The sequence below is a fragment of the Peromyscus californicus genome, unplaced genomic scaffold (genome assembly GCF_007827085.1).
Source record: "Peromyscus californicus insignis strain IS unplaced genomic scaffold, ASM782708v3 Scaffold_12__1_contigs__length_115047231, whole genome shotgun sequence".
NCBI classification, from domain to species: domain Eukaryota; kingdom Metazoa; phylum Chordata; class Mammalia; order Rodentia; family Cricetidae; genus Peromyscus; species Peromyscus californicus.
The window spans coordinates 53,234,375-53,254,695 of NW_026294413.1; the positions used below are offsets into that span (position 1 = coordinate 53,234,375).

Consider the following 20,321-nt stretch of genomic DNA (forward strand, 5'->3'; position numbering starts at 1 on the left):
GCTCTGCCTTGCTTGCAGGTGTTGTCCTGCCTCGTCCAGATTGCCTCAGTCCGGAGATCCCTGTTTAACAATGCTGAGAGGGCCAAGTTTCTCTCCCATCTTGTTGATGGTGTTAAACGGATACTGGAAAATCCACAGGTAAGGTTTCTGAGAATGTGTGTATATACTGAATTTGTGTGACTGAAGTCTGAGGGAAGTTCATCACATGGCAGAAATCCCAGGAAGCAGCTTAGGCTACACTTCCGAAGATCTATGGATGATTATGGGGCACATTTGCTCCAAGGGAGGAGTATGAGTCCCGTAGCTCTAGAATACAGAAGTCATGGGACAAGGTCATCAGATACAAGCTACCTAAGATGGAACCAGTGATTCTTACTCCCTCAGGAAATTAAAAATCAAAAGATTGGTTTTGTTTCTCAGTGTTTTACATTAATATGAGTAACCTAACCTATGAGGCTATCTCTAGGTTGGAAGGGAAATACTTCTTTTTCAGAGATACATTCCATAATTTGATGACTTGACTTCTCTCTCTTTTTTTGGCTCCAAAATTCATCTAATACTACTTTTTTTCCAAATATTCTCTATATTTGGGGAAAAAATTCTAGAAGAAGTATGTTTTAAAATATAATTAAGCTTTGTCCCTTTCTTTTAAAATGCCTTTATTCATTCAACACACTGCATTAAGACTTACTGTGTCAGGATTATGTATATGAATAAAACAAAGTTTCTGCTCTGATCACTAATAAAGAATAATATTCATAAGGAAATACAAATATACTGATACCTTTAAAGTTTTGTGGTACTGGATATAATTATATACTAGGATGTAATAAACATCTAATACTTGTGATACAATGTGAAACACTTGTGCCGCTTTTGTTTATGATAACTTCACTTAGTGATCGTTTTGACATATGTAGAAATAAATAGATTCCCTTTGATCTATGAGAAGCAAACACATCAAAGATGGTGCCCATTTCTGCCATTGATCATCTTACAACCTTAGGCAAGTAGTGTGATCCTTCTAAGTCCTGTTTCTTACTCTGCCACTTGAAGCTAGTGATCCCATCTCATGGGTGAATATTTTGTGCTGATGGGAAAATAAATGTGATCAAACCTTTTAAAAGTAATACTTGACTTGTTTGGAAGCCTTTGATACCTTTGTTCTCAATCGTGATTTGCAGCCCAGAAGCTGAAAAATAGACTTCCCCATGCCATGCCAAGCATGTATCATTCTTGGAGTGTGGTGATCATATTTTCCATTTTATTTTCTTCCTATGTCGTTGCCAGAGTTTATCAGATCCAAACAATTACCATGAGTTCTGCAGACTACTGGCCCGGTTAAAGAGTAACTACCAACTGGGAGAATTAGTAAAAGTGGAAAACTACCCTGAGGTTATCCGGTTGATAGCCAACTTCACAGTGACCAGCCTACAGGTTTGTCTTTCATCTCCTTGTCTTTCTGTTTAATTATTGGGTTCTCGTCTCTTGAATACTGGTTTTAACCCTATAAAAATATTATTGGAATTGGAATATAGCTTGGTGGTTGAGCACTTCCCTAATACGTGTGAGGTACTGCTTCAGTCCTCAGAATCACAGGAAGAAAAAAGAATATTTTTATTACACTCACACATACCCTGCAAAATAGTTACTATTGTGGACTATTTACATTTATAAGAATGTAAGGAAAGGGTTGGAGTTGTAGCTCAATGGTAAAACTCTTGCCTCATATTTGTGAGGTTCTGCATTTGGTCCCAGCACCACAAGAAAAACAAGTTTAATAACCTTGGTTACAGGAACTTGTAGAAATGATAAGGGCAATATTTAAATTGGAGAGAAGGGCTAAGGACATAGCTCGATAGTAGAGTGCTTGCCTAGCATACTTAAAGCCCCGCTGGGTTTAATCCAGTACTGAGAGAAAAGCAAAAGATAGAACTGGGACCTGGACTGCAGAATGAGGGGGGCAGATCCCTCTCCCTCTTGTCGTGGAGCAGCACATTGAAGAGTCCCTTGCTGTGTAGTTCACATCACAATCACCTGAGAGCTTGAAGGAACACAGGGCTTGGGTCTCATCCCCACAGTTTCTGGTTCACTAGTTCCAGAGTGGAACTTTGGCATCTCTTATTTTTAATAAGTTGACCAGCAATTCTCTTGTATTCTGATGTCTCAGACCTACTTTCATGTGTCTTTCCTTGTCATCTAGATTTATACAGCCAGCACAGACCACCTTTCTCATTAAACTCTGGAATCTGAAATACTAGTGTATTCATTACTTTTTTGTTGGTGTGATAAAATACCATGACTAAAAGCAACCTACAGAAGGAAGAGTTTGTTTATTTTCAGAGTGATGAATCCATTATGGGCCAGGCATGGTGGTTCATGTCTTAATCCCAGCACCCAAGAGGCAGAGGCAGGTGGATCTGTATGAGCCTCATCTACTTATAAGTTCCATGTCATCCAGGGCTACATAGCAAGACCCTGTCTCAAAAGAAACCAATAAAAAGAGCCCATTGTGGTAGAGAGGGGGTTAGCAAGGTCAAGCATGATGGGCAGGGTCAAGAAGCTCACATCCTCAACAGCAAAGAGAGAATGAACTTGGCAAAGTTAGGAACTCTTAAAACCCTGCCCATAACAGACTTCCTCCAACAAGGCTGCACCTCCTAAAGCTTCCCAAACAGCACCACCAACTGGGGTCCAAATGTTTAAATGCCCAAGCCCACTTGGGGCATTTGTCATTCAAACCACCACTAGTAACTGCCTTAAATAAGTTACCAAATACATAGATTCAAGCCCCTAAAAACTTAGTTATCTTGTTATTCTTTGTATCAAATGGCCTAGGATTTTGTGTACAGAAATGAAAAGCATGCCTTTTCTTTTGTTGACCCTCAGCACTGGGAATTTGCCCCAAATAGTGTGCACTATCTCCTGAGCCTGTGGCAGCGGCTGGCAGCCTCCGTGCCATATGTCAAAGCCACAGAGCCCCACATGCTGGAAACATATACTCCTGAAGTCACCAAAGCCTATATCACATCCCGTTTGGAATCTGTGCACATCATTCTAAGGTAAGGAAACATGGACTACCACCATATTCCCTAACCAGCAGCCTTGTTGTCAGACTTACTAGGAGTCAGATCCCAAACTGACAAAGGGAGACGTGTGTAAAATCTGTGTTTGTTTATGGCCATCTGTCTTTGTCTTTCCCTCCGATACCTTGTTCATGTCCCCTGAATCACCGTCCCCAGCAGTGTCTGTGATAGAAACACATTGCATGTGCTTGCCCTTGCCACTGATTTTCTTCAAATGTGAGGGCTGCTTGTAAGACACAGGTGGTAAAAGTTATAATGTCTCAGTATGGAATTTAGTGAGACTTCCTAAGGAAATAAGTAGCTAAATGAGATTCTAAGGTCAGATCATAATCCACTCTAATTTCAGAACTTGTAAGGCTATGTAGTTCTAGCACGCTCATCATGGATTTGTCATGTTAGCATAAGAGTTCCCATCTACCTTAACTGTTAACTGGACCAGAAACCCATAGTTAAAGAACTGTCAGACCACGGCTGGAGAGATGGCTCAATGATAAGAGCCCTGGCTGCTCTTCCAGAGGAGCTGGGTTCAATTCCCAGCACCCACATGGCAGCTCACAACGGTCTGCAACTCCAGTTCTGGCGATCTGACTCCCTCACAGGCATACCTACAGGGAACACACCAATGCATATAAAATAAGAGTAAATAAAAAGGAGCCGGGCAGTGGTGATGAATGCCTTAAATCCCAGCACTCGATCTCTGTGAGTTCAAGGCCAGCCTGGTCTACAGAGCTGGTTCCAGGACAGCCCAAGCTATACAAAGAAAGCCTGTCTCAAAAATCCAAGAAGAAAGAAAAAGAATGTCAGGCCTTTTAAGACATGTCTTATATTAAGTCAAGTTGCCTTTGTTTGTGGTATTTTGTTTTTGTTTGTGGTTTTGTTGTTGTTGTTTGATGGGTTGTTTGGTTTTTGTCCTTTATTTGCTCAGAGTGGGTACATTCAATTGTCTTTAGTCTGTGGTTGGTGGGTGGGTGTGTGTGTGTGTGTGTGTGTGTGTGTGTGTGTATCAGGAGTCAATTTGCTTTTTCTATCATGTGGTTCCAGGGGCCAAACTCAAGTCATCAATCTTGAAGTGCCTTTATCTGCTCAGCCATCTCACAGGCTCAAGTTGGTAGTCTTACTGTTTATGACAAATCATTTCAAAATATGAGTATTCATGAAGTTCACTGGAAAGCCTTTGTCCGGTTCATCTGGCTTCCAGGAGGCAGTGCTAGAGGCTAGAGGAATGTGTAGAAATTCTAGACACAGGAAGCCAGTTTTAATAACTATATACTTTTGAGTATGTTCTGCATTTCCTTTTTTATAAACTATCAATAGTAATAAGACCACCTTGTGATCTTATGAGAATTAATAGCCTAGCATTGTACATAGCAAGTGGGAAACATACAGCAGCCAGCTCTTGGCTGCTGCTGTATCTGGCATTGCCATGCTGCAGTACAACTGTAGAGATCTCAGCCTAGGGCAAGGTGTTATAAAATCTGAAAACTAGTAGATAAGGGAAGACCTGGTACAGAACCACAGTTCTGAAATCTGAGGTGGGAAACTAAACTATCATTTTGGTACCAAAATATACTTGGGAAAACTGGGTATAAACCAAGCCAATTTATAAACTTTGTTTAAAAAAAAAAATCCCACTTAGCATGATTATTATAGTTATGTGTTTGCTATATAGCAAGATTGAGTTTGATAAAATATGGGGTTCATCAAAGTTTTTATATTGCTGAGGAAAACATACTGCCTTCCTCATTAAAGTTTCTGAATTCCCTGACCTCATTTGGCCACAATAACTTCAAATGCAGGAATATGTACTTAGAGTCCCAAAGTATACAGTAATCGGAAAGATTGGCTAGGAATGCCTAGAGTAGCTCAGCAGTAGAGCACTTGCCGGACATGCACAAAGCCTGAGTTCAATCTCGGCGCCACAAAAGCAAATTTTGAAAAAAAAAAAAAAAAAAAGGGAAAAGATGCTACTCTTTACAGGTCTTCAAGATAGCTCAGTGAGTAAAGGTGCTTTGTCTTCAAGCCCGACTACCAGTCAGTTTCCAGGGCCCACTTGGCAAAGGAGGAAACTGACTCCTACAAATTGTCCTCTGACCTACATATATATGCACTTGGGCATGCATACATACATAGTTACAGTAAAAATATAATCTTAAAACAATTTTAAATAAGCTGGGCGGTGGTAGCACATGCCTTCAATCTCAGCACTTAGGAGGCAGAGGCAGGTGGATCTCTAGGAGTGGAGTTCTAGGCCAGTCTGGTCTACTGATCAAGTTCCAGGACAGCCAAGGCTACACAGAGAAACCCTGTCTTTTTAGAATATAAATATATATTTTAAATATATTATTAATAAAAGAAGGAAAACCTAAGTGCCAGGAGCTCAGAAGGGTTAGAAACGTAAGTGCCAGGTTCAGTGGCAGACAAATGCTAAGGAATTGGGAAGGTTCAGTGACAACAAGAATTTTTTAAATTTCCTTCCTTGGGAAAAACTAGTGTTGATCCTCTGTTGTTGAGGAGAAAAAGCTGCTGTGTCAGGGAAATTAATGGGCATGTTTTTTTTAAGAGGGTTGCCTTCTTTCTTGGGAGTAGGGATGGCCTGGAAGATCCCCTGGAGGATACAGGTCTGGTCCAGCAGCAGTTGGACCAGTTGTCCACCATTGGGCGTTGTGAGTATGAGAAGACATGTGCGCTCCTTGTGCAGCTGTTTGACCAGTCAGCCCAGTCCTACCAGGAACTGCTGCAGAGTGCCAGCGCCAGCCCAATGGACATTGCAGTACAGGAGGGTGAGTGCGGTGTCCAGGGAGCACAGAGATACTGTCAGCCCCTTCACCTCTTACTTCCTCCCTTTGTGCCCTTCTCCCGGCCCAAAAAAAAGGATTATCTGCTATCACCTCCATGCACACAGAGTGAGTGAATGAATGAATAAATGCCACAGGGGACTAGGGTGGAATAATAAATCATACCTGCATTGGGTTGTTCCAAGGAAGAACTGCACTCCAGAAACGGTGGTCTTTTCTGATACAGGAGTGCTTATTCTCTGATCAGTTTCCCTCTTGATGTCAGCCTTACTAGAGTAGAATGATAGCCATCCTATATCAGGAAAGATTTTATGGCTTTACTAGAATTAAGATTAAGGAGTCTTGCCAGGTGATAGTAGTGCACACCTTTAGTCTTTGAGGGTTGGAGGCCAGCCTGGTCTACAAAGCGAGTTCCAGGACAGCCAAGACTACAGAGAAACTGTCTCGGGGGGAAAAAGATTGAAGAGTCTTCTAGTAAAAAGTATCTTTACAACACTAGCAAGGGGACACTAAAGAGTCTTCTTCCTACTCCAGGACGACTGACATGGTTGGTTTACATCATCGGCGCTGTGATTGGTGGCCGAGTTTCTTTTGCCAGCACCGATGAGCAAGATGCTATGGATGGTGAGCTCGTGTGTCGGTAAGTGTACCCAGGGAAGCCTTTTATTCTGCTGGAGTACTCAGCACCTGTTGGGCCCTCCTGATGCTTTCTACCAGTTGCAGAAAACCTTCTCAGGCAACATAATGCCCATGAGGATGTGGACCTACTATGCTAAGCCAACTAGCTCTCTTTTGTGCCTGCAGTAAGAACTCTACCTATGATTTACACTAAGAAGAAAAAAAAAAAACATTTTAACAGTAATCAGCAAGGAAATGCTATATATGGAATTGGGAAAGCTATTGAGGGGTAACTGTTGATCTCTTCAGGGGCAGTATCTAAGAGTTGGAGACTTGGGTTTTATTTGCAATGCTGACACAGGTCTAAAGGAAAACTGGTTCCTTGGTAGCACTCCTGCAGCCTGTCACAGCCACAGAATTTCACATTATTTTGTACCTGTGTTCTCCTTTTATTAAAAACCACTAAGTGAGTGTTAAAACTTACTGAAAGTTTTCTAAGTTAAAATGGGGAGGCAGAAGCAAGCAGATCTCTGTGAGTTCGAGGCCAACTTTGTCTACATATCAAAGCTCTGGGCCATAGCGAGATCTTACCTCAAAAAAAAAATGTAATTCATTTTACTATAATAATAAGCCCATTGCTCACATAACCTTTCTTGTTTATTTACTTGTTTCTGAGAGTGACTTCAGGTATTATGCTAGGCACGTGCTCTACTACCAAACTGTATCCTCCGCCCCTTTTTCCAAAGGGGCTTTACATCTCAGAAACAAGTAAATAAACAAGAAAGAAGGTGTTATGAGAAGAGTAGTGTTATCTACAATTTTCAAGCCTTTGTCATGTTTAAGATAGCTAGATCCTCATCCCTGCATCAGTCTGTGGTGATACCACACATCTGCAGCTTATTACCGCAGGAGTCTGATAGAAGGGGCCAGAATGTTACTGTGTGTTTTAAAATGATTGTAGGACCATACAGAGAGCTGCCATTGTTAAGACTTCTGAACTCTTCGGGTATCTTCCCTAGGGAAAACCCACAGGAACCTGGTGTCTTGCATTGTATTGGTCCCAGACATCTCAGTCTATAAATCTTAGCCTTATAAAAAAATTCCCATTTGTGTCTTTTTACTCCCATATTGTTTATCAAATGTTCTTTTGACTTTGGGTACCTTAATTATGACAAAAGTGTGCATGGTATTGCCTCACTAGCACTTTTTAAGGGTCGTGAGTAAAGATTCCGTAAGAATGAAATCTAATACCTTTCTGTTACCTCGTGTGTGTCATAATAAATGCAGTGTAGACAGTGTCTTGTGGACTGTTCTCCTCTTGGGTGTTGCAACACAGTAAGTGAGTCTAATTTACTCATGATATGTCATAAATAGTTGCTGTCTTCATTCTATCAAATGCCAAATGACTCAATTGTAAGAAGACCATTACCGGGTGGAAATGGCATACCATTATTCCTCATTCAACATTGGCCATATCCTTGTTTGGGAGAGAAGGGTCCAGAGCAAAGGATTAAAGTCATAGGTAGTAGTACATCTGCTGTTTGTCCCTGAAAGTGGTCCTTGCCTATGACCTTTCCGCCATGGCTCTGTGACCTTCCTTTCATAGCTCTATGAGAAAAAGAGATTGAGAAGCACTGGGCTAGTTCAGTCCCACTCATCAGCATAGTTGAATTTGAATGCAAGAGATCACTTCATCCACAATCTCACAGAAGTTCCAGAAAAAAGACCATTACCTTTATATTCATATTTTACTACTGTTTATAAGCAGAAATAGAGACTTAGTTTCCTCACCACCATTTAGAGCCTGAAGAGAAGACAATTTCCAAAGTGTGGATAAGGAGAGAGACATGTGATGATTTTGAAGTAGCTTACATTGTTTAGAATGCCCAGGATATCCTGCTGTTGAGAGAATCATCACTCCTCTTCTTCCAGGGTACTCCAGCTTATGAACCTGACAGATTCCCGCTTGGCTCAGGCGGGTAATGAGAAGCTTGAATTGGCCATGCTGAGCTTTTTTGAGCAGTTCCGTAAGATCTACATTGGGGACCAGGTGCAGAAATCCTCGAAGGTAACAGACTCACAGTTAGCTCCATTTCTCACTTCCCGGGTGTGGAGTTGCTGATGGAGGGGAAACAGTTGATCACAGTTACAATAAGCCTCCAGATTTCCAGTATTGGGAAAATCCAAATGTTTTCTCTTAGTCTGAGAATTCTGAGAATCATCAATGAATTGGGCCTGTTTCTCTAGTGCTCCATATGCTTAACAAATGGCCAGTCGAAACATCTGTTGTACTCTCCCAAATTGGCAGTTCTTAGTCTCTATACATGAATTAATGTTGAGAACAGCCGGTAGTTTTGGCAGTGTTTGGAGAATTTCAGGATTGAAGTGGTCCAATAAGAGAATATAGTCTCCCTAGTATTTAGAACATTAAAGCTAGCCTATCCCTTCAGTGCATACTTCCCAGAGCTGTCCTACATCATATCCCCTTAGTGTGGACTCATCTTAGACTCGTTTTATGTCATCTGATGATTTTCTCTTACTTTGCATGACACCAGCTGTACCGCCGACTCTCAGAAGTTCTGGGGTTGAATGATGAGACGATGGTGCTGAGTGTCTTCATAGGAAAAGTGTAAGTGTTGTGGCTCACCGTCAGCAAGAGGCCCTGCAGTCCTGTTGCAACTGTGCAGTGACCCAGGCACTGTGTTGCCACTGCCTTGCTATTCCAGCCTTGATCGTTTGCGTCAGAGAATTGTGCATTTGAGTGTGTGACACGCTGTGCTTAGAGATATGGCCCGGCCCCAGAGCATTCCAGGCTTGTGTAGCATTTTACCGAATCTTCTCTTTAGCCTTTGGAATCACAGTTGAAATCCTGTAAGGCATTCATAAAATGGAGCTCCTCCCTGGTGATTGGTATTTGTCCTCTCACTCTCGGTCACTGAGCTGTCCGGGATGCCCAGAGTAGGCATTTGTTTTCTGGTGCTGATTTCCATTAGGAATGCCTGCCCGACCTCCAAGTGGAGAGCCTCACTCTCCCATGGGCTTTTTCTCAGGAAGCATCATACTCTCCAGGAGTCTTGAGTTTCCAAAATCTACTCCTGCTGTCGGAATGTCTTCAAAGTTGGTGCTTCCTAATTGGCCCTTTTCTTGTTTTTGTTTCTGTTGTTTTTAAGTTATGTCCCTTGGTTACATTTTCCTCTTTTTAGGAGCTCAATTTATCATAGCACACACTAGGAGTCAAATAATAACCCAGGGCTGTGTGCAAAGTACCATTTTGCTTCCTTGCAACTGTCCCAGCCTAAACACTGATACCCATGAGCTGGTTACTAATTTAAGATGGAAAAAGCCAAGGGGGTCTAAAGGACTCTGCCAGCCAAGACCAGAAGCAAGGGTTACTAGAGTTCTGCAGCTGACAGTGGATGGTGCAGGTGCAGAGGTGCATACGTCTGCATGTTATCACTGCCGCAGAAATCTCTTACCCTTGCTGCAGAAATCAGCCCTGGAGTGCCCCAGAATTCCAAGGGCCTGGGTATGGGCCAGTGTAGCTTTGGAACCAAGTAGTGAAGATTATCTGAAGGATAATTTTTCTAGTCAACCAAATGTAAGTACAGAGATTTTATACCCTTTTTTTTTTTTTCCTGTGGTCGTGATGTCTGTGAATTGGTGATACAGATGTGTGCTGAGTTTTGATTGATGAATTTCTTCTTTCATCCCTTAAGGAAATCAGGTGCAACAAAAGTTTCTCTTGCTCTTTTTTCTTTTTTTTTCCTCCAGCATCACCAACTTGAAATACTGGGGGCGTTGTGAACCAATCACCTCCAAGACGCTGCAGCTTCTCAATGACCTCTCCATTGGATATCCTTTAAGTGAGACTCTGAGCAAGTTAGAAAGTCACATGGTTTCTGCTGCCACTTTAACTTGGGTGTAGCTGGGACTCAAGTGTCTTCTATATTCCTAGGAGCCAAAGGCAATACACACACAGAATCTAGCATAATTCCAAGTCCCTAAAAGTAAGGCTGAACACAATATAATAGTTGACTATAGACATATCCCTGACTGATCCTAAAATTCATAAATACTAGGAGGCCTGGGACCTGGTTCACTGGTATGCTCTCTGTAGCTAAGCTCTTAGCAAAGCTTCATCCTAACACTAAGCTTTCCCACAGTAGTGGCCTGGAACCCTTGATCTGAACAACATCTGCTGTGAAGTTTGGATTGCTCCACAGTTGGGAGGGAGCCAGTAAGTGCAGAAAACACTGTACAATTTCCCCAGCAACTTTTTCTCACAGTCTTCAAAGACTGTTCATAGCTAGTCCCTTTCTAAAAAGGAGAGGAGTCTATTCACAATGCACAGTGGATACTTGCGCAGGGCTTTAAGGCATAAAGTCCCTCTTGAAATCCTGCCAGGAGGAGCTACTCTGGGATAGTCTGACTCTGAGGAGAAATTTCTTAAAAGTAGCAGTTTAGTGTAAGTGTTCTCTTGTTAATCAATTAAGTACTAACAAACACTTTCCTATTTGGCATATTGTGCTCCTGTGGTTTAGAAAATAAGTTATCTAGGGAAAGCATGCTAACTCTGAACATGTCTTAGTTTGTGCCACACTTTCCTTGACTGTGTCCTTTGTCTTTACATACAGTAGTGTAAGGAAGCTAGTGAAGCTTAGCGCGGTACAGTTCATGCTGAACAATCACACGGTGAGTGATCTCGGCCCTTGTCCTGTCTGTTCTCCGGCCACCCACATAGCACTTCCTTAGCACTGCAAAGCAGGTGCTTCAGTTGAAGCCCTGGGTCCTGCATCTCTGCCAGATTACACTCCCATCGTCAGAGCTGCTCAGGATGCCTGGGCTGTATTAAAGTCACCTACTGCTGTATATACTTGGCATAAGCCAGTAGTAACAGCCATGATAACTTTCAAAAATTAAAGCATCCGTGTATCCTTAAAGAGTGACCATGGGGCCGCTAGCGTGCAAGGGCTCAGTAATTCTGAAATTACTGACTTCCATTCTACCTCTAACCCATGTTTTTACCTTTTTAACTTGTTTTCTTTTTTTTAATAGAGCGAGCACTTTTCATTTTTGGGTATTAACAATCAGTCCAACCTGACAGACATGCGGTGTCGGACTACCTTCTACACAGCACTTGGGCGTCTCCTCATGGTGGATTTAGGTACTGCAATGAACTCTAGTGGCTCAAGAAGTAATCTGGCCCTATACTAAATTTTTATCTGAGGACAGAGTAGTAGATATGGGGGAACTCTTCTCTGTTGTTTCAACAGTAACAAAAACATCTGAAGTAACACCCTCTTTTCACAAAAAATACACCATGCTGTCATGCTCCCTGTACTGGAATAGAGTAACAGTATGCAACCAAGTTTTAATCTGGGTATGCCATGGCTTTCAAATTCTATTCAAGCTAGATGCAGTAGTGTGCACCTGTTATTCCACTATTTGGGAGACTAAGACAGGAAATCTGGGTTTGAGACCAACCAGAGCAATATAATAAGATCCTTGTCTAAAATAACTTTTTCAAAGAATATAAAATTCTCTCTCTGACAACCACATGTGTAAAATAAAAGAATTATTGAGATTCTTAAGTGCATCTTGTTGGCAAGAACCACCTCCACCCCACACTAATAAGCAGACCCACCTTACCCAGTCAACAGAGGTTTAATTATATAGATCTCCAGTGCATGGGAACCAGGGAAGTTCAGTCACCTGAGTAGCACTGGTGGTCCAACTAATAATCACGAATGCTCAGTGGTGTTTGCTGTTGTGATTTTGAGCTATTTTAATCTACTTCTACTCAAATGAAATACTACTAAGGAAAGTGCATGTAATTAAAGCCTCCAAAAGCATCTCACCTAGTTCTAACATGGCAGCCTTGGTACGAACCAAACAGTATGCAGTACCTTGTGCACATGCAGGTCTCCTCTCCGCTAACATTTGACTTTAATTACTACTAACACCCATTGGAATAGTAAAGGGAGCCTTTGGATTGCCCTGGGATGACCTCCTCTTTCACCCCATCTTATTTCTCAAGCATTCACAGCTTGGACTTGTTGGCCTCAGAGTCACACCTAGGGTTGTTTCCCTTGCAGGAGAGGATGAAGATCAGTATGAGCAATTCATGCTTCCACTCACGGCAGCATTTGAGGCTGTGGCCCAGATGTTCAGCACTAACAGCTTCAATGAACAAGAGGCAAAGGTGAGTCCTCCACCTATGAACCAGTTGGCTTCTGGCTAAAGGCAGAGCCTGGTAAAGCTGGGATTGGGCAGCTGCCAGCTGCTGAAAGGGTGCAACTTATCTACAAACTATCCCCTGGTTGGCATGTGAATCTCTTGTGCTCTTGAGAGTTTTCAGTTGAAGGTCTGATAGTCATAAAGCCTATCCATATTAAAGTGTATTCGTAAACAGTGTTTAGGGATTGTTGTATACAGTTTTAGATGTATCAACATGAAGTTACAGTTTTCTTACTGCCTTTGGAATCACTGTTATATCTTGCATAATGTCCCATTTTAATTTTTAATGGTGTTTATTAGTGATTTCACTGTTTTTCTAGACCAGTACCAGGTAATTAGTCATTGCGGGGAAAAAAAGACTATTTTATCTGTGTTTTCTATTCTTACCTTTGTTTTCATACTTTTCTTGAGTTAATTCAGTTCTTTTCAGCTCTTTCTTACTGTAAAGCTGTAAAACTATAAGAGCCTCTAGTCATATTCCAAAAGTTTTTCTTTGAAACTTTTTTAGTTTGACAACAGACTGTACTATCTTAACTATTTTACATGTATAGTGTTACGTGTTTCTCCACTATCATGAAACAGATTTTCTCTTTTTTAATTGAAAAAAAAATGTTTTCACACCATGTGTTTTGAGTACACAGTGTACTCTTCCCCCAGCTTCTTCCAGATCCTTCCCACCTCCCCCACCTACCCAAAACAGATTTTCAAAACCCCAAAATTTTGATAGATGCCATTTCATTATCATTGAGTTCTTTGTAACTCCTTATTTCTGTGAAGATTTCTTTTGAAGGGCCTAGGAACTGTGGTTTCATGGTAGGGCACTTAACTAGGGTACTGGAAGCCCTGGTTTCAAACTCCAGCACCACAAAACAGACACAATAAGAGATTAGTCTCTGAAATTCCATAGTCCGTGCATAGGGTTTGGGTTGAGTTTTTTGTTTTGTTTTTTTTTTTTTGTTTGTTTGTTTTTTGTTTTTTGATTATGTATAGTGATCTGTCTGCATGTATGCCTGCAGGCCAGAAGGTAGTGCCAGATCTCATTACAAATGGTTATGCGCCATCATGTGGTTGCTGGGAATTGAACTCAGGACCTCTGGAAAAGCAGCCAGTGCTCTGAACCTCTGAGCCATCTCTTCAGCCCCCATGTGTAGAATTTCAAGTCAGTTTTTCAGTTCTTGATTCTGGCTCTCAAAATCATTTGATTGTTACTCTCCTGTTTTTACTTAATACATGCTTACTCTCCTGGCCTGTAGATACCCATACCAAACTAGGAAGACCTGAGGATGTTAGCGTTGGTAGTAATGCTTTCTGCAGTATTCCTAAGGACACCCAGGCTGAGCAGAGAGACACCAAACAGCAAAAGGGTGTTGATGAAGGGAAATGTGAGGTTTGACCTGACAGTTTATCTTGTAAAAGCCTCTCGAGCCAGCAAGGTAGATCAGTAGGTAAAGACATTTGCTGCCAAGCCTGACACCCTGAGTTTAGTCGCTGTTGCCCACACAGTAAAGGGAGAGGACCAACTCCTTCAAGTTGTCTTCTGAAATGTGCTCGGACATGGACATGAGCATACATGTGTTTGTACACACAAAAAATAAATAAAATGTTTAAAAACTGTCTTAATTTTGAAAGATGGAAATCTAAGAGACTTTACAGCAAGGTAGTCAGAGAACAATACCACTCTGTATAACTTTGTCAACTTTGTGCTTGTGTTTGGGCATCTGAGTCATTCTAAGGGGAGTTATTTTACATAACATACCAGTTAGTTAAGAGTATCAGTGAATGCTAGCTCTTTTCCATCATCATAGTGCCATCCAACTAAGTAAAATTACCTAAAGAAACCAGGCTGACCGTGGACTATAGTTGTCACCCATTATTTCTGCCATGGCCCTTGTAACAAGTCTTTTAGATTGATTTATCTTAGGCTAGAAAGTTAAGCTCATGGTATCAGCTCAGAGAGAATTGTTTGCTTAATGGAGACTGTTCATAGTGTAGTACAGCAGCTTTTGCTAAACAAGTCAACATCCTCAAATTCCCAGGGATTTCAATAATAGATTTTAAGGCAGTTGTTCTATTAATCAGGATGCCCAAGTAGAAATGCTATTGAGAAAGAGAATATTAGATTTATAGTTTGCAGGGGGTGATTGCACATGCCCCAGAGTATATATGGAGGCAGGGGACAGCTCTCTGGAGTCAGTTCTCTTCTACCTTTACGTAGTCCAGGGATCAAATTCAGTTCACCAACTTACACAGAAAGTGCTTTTCCCCCCTGAGCCATCTTAGCAGCACCAGAGAGGGGATCTTGATGCAAACTGCATCCCTACTCTGAGAAGCAGCATGACCATGGGGAAGTTCCGAGGCCTTGTCCATAAATGGAAAGTATGATGTCTTACAGCTCCAGCGTTGAACACATGAGTCTTATTTCTCGGTACTAAGGATCCAGGGAAGGTACCATGTTCACTTCCTCTTGGTAGAGTGTTCTTGAGTTCCTTTAAGATAAAGAACTCTGGACGTAAACCTTTTCTGCCTTTATATAGCATTTTTCCCTTTTGAAAAGCTGAGTTATTTTGATTTCCTTATCTTTACATATCTCTTTAATGTCTTAAAATGTACCGTCCTTGAGAGTCCTTTCCTAGCAGACAATGAGGCCATGGGTTCAAGTATGGGGAGCAAGATAGCTTAACTTCATTTTTTTCAATAATGAGCCATAAGCCATACTGTTTTTCTGAGTATAGAGTTTGTGTCCCTTATGTGAAATATCTGGGCCAGAGATATTTGAGATTTCAGGAGGCTTTTTTTCTAGATTTTGGTATATTTGCATATATATAAAATGAGATAATTTGAGAATGGGATGGGACCCAAGTCTGAATACAGAATTCACTTGTGTATCACATCCACCTTATGCACTTGGCCTAAAGGTAACTTTGTTTTTCCTATTGTTCCTGGGGACTTTCTTATTCTTTTGCAGTGCAGGGAACTTAGGGGTCACAGCACTGACCTGTTTTCCCCAGCCCAGTAAGTCTGTATGAACAGTTTCATCATTTACTGGACATACTGAAAAGTATTTTGTATTTTGGAGGATTTTGAATTTCAGATCTTGTTAAAAAAAATCTCCAGCCCATGTATCAAGTTTCCAAAACTAATTTTCCAGGTGAAAAGATTCCATTCTAGCATGAAGGAAATGGATTCAGAATATTGGGGGAAGGGGGTGCTGTGAAAGGAAGACTTTGATTACAATTGTGTGAAATTCCTATCAGAGGGTTATAGTTGGGATGTTTCTCCTGTTTCTACATCCTGTTACAGAGAACTCTTGTTGGCCTAGTGAGAGACCTGAGAGGGATAGCTTTTGCCTTCAATGCCAAGACCAGCTTCATGATGCTCTTCGAATGGATGTATCCTAACTCATACTAGAAACCTATTGCACAGACAGTAACTGGAGTGAAGCTATGTGTTGGGAGTGCGAAGGACGAGGTTTGGGGAGGCAAGAAAATGGTTTTCCAAAAGATCTGCTAAAAGTTGGAATGGAACCAAGCACCAATGTGGAACTGCTGCACATGAATTTTACTATGAGGAAGCCGTGGTGGTGCAGGCCTTTAATCCCAGCACTCAGGAGGCAGAGACAGGAGGATCCTTGAGTTTAAGGCCAGCCTGGTCTACAAAGCAAGTGCCAGGACAGCCAAGGCTGCACAGAGAAACCCTGTCTCAAAAAAACAAAAACAAAAAAAAGGAAGGAATCAAAAAGAGAAAGCCAGACGTGGTCTCCCATGCCTGTAATTCCAGCACTTAAGAGAGCGAGACTGGAAGTCATGGCTTTGAGGCCAGCCTGGGTAACATATCAAGTTCTGTCTAATGAAAGTAAAGGCAGGAGAGAGAGACATAAAAAACTTGTAGATCTATCTAGGAAGAAAGCCTTAACTTTACTGACTTTGTGACGTGGATCAATCAGTCATCAAAATCTGAGGACGTGTTTTTCCAGTAGTTTCTTCCAACATAAAAGAAATAGTTGATCTCTTGTCGTGTAAGTGGTAAAGTATAAATAAAAATATGGAATATGGGGGCTGGAGAGATGGCTCAGTGATTGAGCGTACCAACTGATGTTCCAAAGGACCCTGGTTCAATTCCCAGTACCCATATGGCCACTCACATACAGTCAAAATACCAATGCCCATAAAATAAATTTTAAAAAATACATATTTAAAAAATAGGAAATACACTGTGTTCTTCAGAAGAAAGGCACTGAGAATTGAAATGTATCTCTCAATGCCTGTTGTATGGATGTATGTTTGCTTATGTGCGTGCATGGAGAGAGAGATTGCGCACATAGAAAAACTCCCCAGGATAGCGGTTAGCAAACAAAACAGGAAAATAAAGAGCTGTAATATGAGTTTGTGCTTGATGAGCACTGAAAAATTATTTAAACTCTTTCTTGTGGCTTCAGAATATCTTCCTTAGCATCTCCTTTATAGCTATCCCTCCTACATGCCAATTCTCCAGCGGGCAATTGAGCTCTGGTACCATGACCCAGCCTGTACCACACCTGTGCTCAAGCTGATGGCTGAATTAGTTCATAACAGGTAAGCGGGATGGTAGCTGCTCTGCTGCTTGAGAACCCCTAAGGTGATTCACTTTCTTGTACTCTGGGCAGATTGGGGAGCACTGCTATCAAATTTGAAAGCTTCTAAAAGTGTATGTGTTCTTGTTTGAAAGAAGGATACTGCCAGCCATACAAAGCCATTGCTGTCTACAGGAAATAAATCACCAGATGAGCTCAGGGTGGTGTTTGTTGGGGGGTGGGTTGTTTTGAGACAAGGTCTCACTAGCCCAGGTTGACCTTAAATTATATGACTGAGGATGACCTGAACCTAATCTTCATGCCTCCTCCTGGGTGCTAGGATGATAGGAATGCGCCAACATACCTGATTTGTGCAATGCTGGGGATCAAATCAGAGCTTCCTGCATGCTAGGAAACACTTACTGACCAAGGTAGATCCCCAACCCTGGGTATCCGTCCTTTCCCCACCACCAGGATATCCACTCTTAAGAAGAAGTAAACTTGGCAACCAAGATTTTGTTTTCTCCCCTGCCCAAACATACACAAGTTGACATTTGATAATGGTACTCTGTCCGTATTTTAGAATAGTGATATATAAGAAAGATATACTGTTTTAAATACCTTTTTTTTTTGAGATCTTATTTTATTTTTAATTATGTGAATGGGTATGTACATGAGTGCATGTGCCTGCAGAGGTCAGAGGCATTTGGCTACCTCTGAAACTGGAATGTAATTACAGGTGGTTTTAAGCCACCTGATAGGGACACTGGCAACAAAACTCAGGTCCTCTACAAGAACAGTACATGCTCTTAACTGCTGAGCCATCTCTTCAGCTCCTAAAGTTTTTCTTTAAACCTTTTCTTAATGTGTGGCAAGTGGCTCAAACTTAGGATCCTAACACTCAGGAAGCTGAGGTAGAAGGATTGCCACATGCTAACCCAGGCTACAAAATGGGATCCTGTCTCAAAACAGCAGTGTGTAAAGTGGTAAAGTGGGTAAAGTGTTTGCTATGCAGGCAAGAGGACCTGTGTTTGTATTCCCAGCACCCATATAAAAGTTAGGTATGGCTATACATATCCATAATCCATACTGAAAAGACAGAGATAGGCAAATTCTCATGGTGCGCTGAACAGTCTAGGCAAAACACTGAGCTCCATGTTCAGTAAAACACTTTGTCTCTAAATACAGTAGAGGAACCAGGCATGGTGGCACATGCCTTAGTCACAGCACTCAAGGGGCAAGGCAGGTGGATCTCTTTGAGTTTGGTTAGCCATGGCTATGTAGTGAGACCCTGTTTCTGGGGGGGGGCAGAGGGAGGAGGGTGAAAAGCAGTGTAACAAGAACCCCTGATCCAGGCCTGTGGCCTCCAAACACATAGGCAAGCACACATGTACACACACATGCATATATCAACACACACACAAAAGAAGTTGTTTATTAGCCTAACTGTAGCTAGACCAAGATAATAAAAAAAAAAATTCGGGGTTGGGGATTTAGCTCAGTGGTAGAGCGCTTGCCTAGCAAGCGCAAGGCCCTGGGTTCGGTCCTTAGCTCTGGGGGAAAAAATAAATTCAGTATACAAATTTTAGATTTGTCTTACATTTTAGAGCAAAAAGAAAAAAAATAGTGCCTTAGCTTTGCATTTGTGGGTATGTTAATTTCTCATGATACTGCTGAGAATTTTTAAAACTGCTATAGTTATGAGTGAGTATAATATTCAGAGGAGCCATAACCTCCCATGAAGCCTACATTCAAAGAGCTAATCATTTATAAAATAGTTATCTGAGAGTACCCAGTCTTTGTTAAGAAACTTCTTAGCTGTTGTGGACAGAATCTCTGCCCTCAATTGATGTAACATATGGTAAGAAGGACACTAAAAACAAGTATATGCTGGGCAGGTGGGTTGCTATGAATTTGAGGTCAGACTAGGCTATAGTGAGTACCAGGCCAGCCTGGACTGCAGCATCAGACCCTATCCCCCCAAAATTAAGAAGTACAGAAGAGAATTTTAGCAGTGATTAAATGCTATTTTAAAAGTAATAGAATTGAACTGGGCGGTGGTGGCACACGACTTTAATCTCAGCTCTCGGGAGGCAGAGGCAGGTGGATCTCTGTGAGTTCGAGACCAGCCTGGTCTACAGAGTGAGTTCCAGAACAGCCAGAGCTGTTACACAAAGAAACCCTGTCTCAAGAAACTTAATTAAAATATATATATATAATAGAATTGAGAAGAGTAGGAAGGGGGTCAAGGAAAGCCTCTCAGTGAAGCTGGGTTTTTTTTGTTTGATCTGTGTGCCTCTGCCTCCCCAAGTGCTGGGATTACAGGTGTGTACCACCACCACCCTGCTGAGAAGCTGATCTGGGATCTGAATGACAAGATTCTCATAGAACTCCGGGTGAAAGCTGTTGTAAGCAGTTAATACTATCGTAGGCACCCTAAGATAGGTCAGGCTTGCTGGAATTTGAGACAGAGCACCACCTCTGTGGCTGGATTCTGGTGAGCAAGCAGAGGACATAGAGGAAGTCAAGTTTGTGGGCAGAGGTGCCTTTGCTAGAGCCTTGCAGCAGTAATGAAGAACAGACATTTATCCTCACTGCAGTAGGAAGTTAGTAAGCATTTTATGCAGGTTTGTTGGTGATCTTGCTTACTTCATTTAAGGGTGTCATTCTAGCTACCTGCCATGTGAAGAATAGACTGTAATGAGGCAAGAGTGGAAACGGAGACCATGTAGAGAGTGAGTGGACTTGAGCATGATTGGACAGGCAGGGTGTCAAGAAGGACCTCTGGATCTTGCAGGCCTTGACTAGTCAGGTGCCGTTCGCTCCAAGGTAGAGTAGCTAAAAGAGATATTCTGGCCTCGCGAACAGTCAAGAACCAAAACTGAGATTATTAAAATGTATTCTCCCTTGCCTGATATTTGAGTGTTAGAGCATTCCAAGTCCCTTAGTGTTCTTCTTAGAAAGTGGTAACAGTGTTTGCACCCCTCCGTCTCTTGCCACCGAGACTGTGGGTAAATGCAAACAAAGACTTGGGAG

The 20,321-nt window shown here is 41.8% G+C and overlaps 1 protein-coding gene across 2 annotated transcripts in view; it reads left to right on the forward strand.

Moving 5' to 3' along the window:
* Xpo7 (exportin 7) overlaps nucleotides 1-20,321 on the forward strand; it is a 100,195-nt gene that overhangs the window by 71,549 nt on the left and 8,325 nt on the right. For both annotated transcript variants that reach the window (XM_052732794.1, XM_052732795.1), the window contains exons 9-21: nucleotides 19-138; nucleotides 1,291-1,437; nucleotides 2,890-3,062; nucleotides 5,673-5,866; nucleotides 6,416-6,521; nucleotides 8,432-8,567; nucleotides 9,055-9,128; nucleotides 10,271-10,351; nucleotides 11,128-11,191; nucleotides 11,555-11,663; nucleotides 12,595-12,701; nucleotides 16,037-16,125; nucleotides 17,200-17,307. In XM_052732794.1, the coding sequence (XP_052588754.1) occupies nucleotides 19-138; nucleotides 1,291-1,437; nucleotides 2,890-3,062; nucleotides 5,673-5,866; nucleotides 6,416-6,521; nucleotides 8,432-8,567; nucleotides 9,055-9,128; nucleotides 10,271-10,351; nucleotides 11,128-11,191; nucleotides 11,555-11,663; nucleotides 12,595-12,701; nucleotides 16,037-16,125; nucleotides 17,200-17,307 (1,508 nt within the window). The remainder of the gene's footprint in view (nucleotides 1-18; nucleotides 139-1,290; nucleotides 1,438-2,889; nucleotides 3,063-5,672; nucleotides 5,867-6,415; nucleotides 6,522-8,431; nucleotides 8,568-9,054; nucleotides 9,129-10,270; nucleotides 10,352-11,127; nucleotides 11,192-11,554; nucleotides 11,664-12,594; nucleotides 12,702-16,036; nucleotides 16,126-17,199; nucleotides 17,308-20,321) is intronic.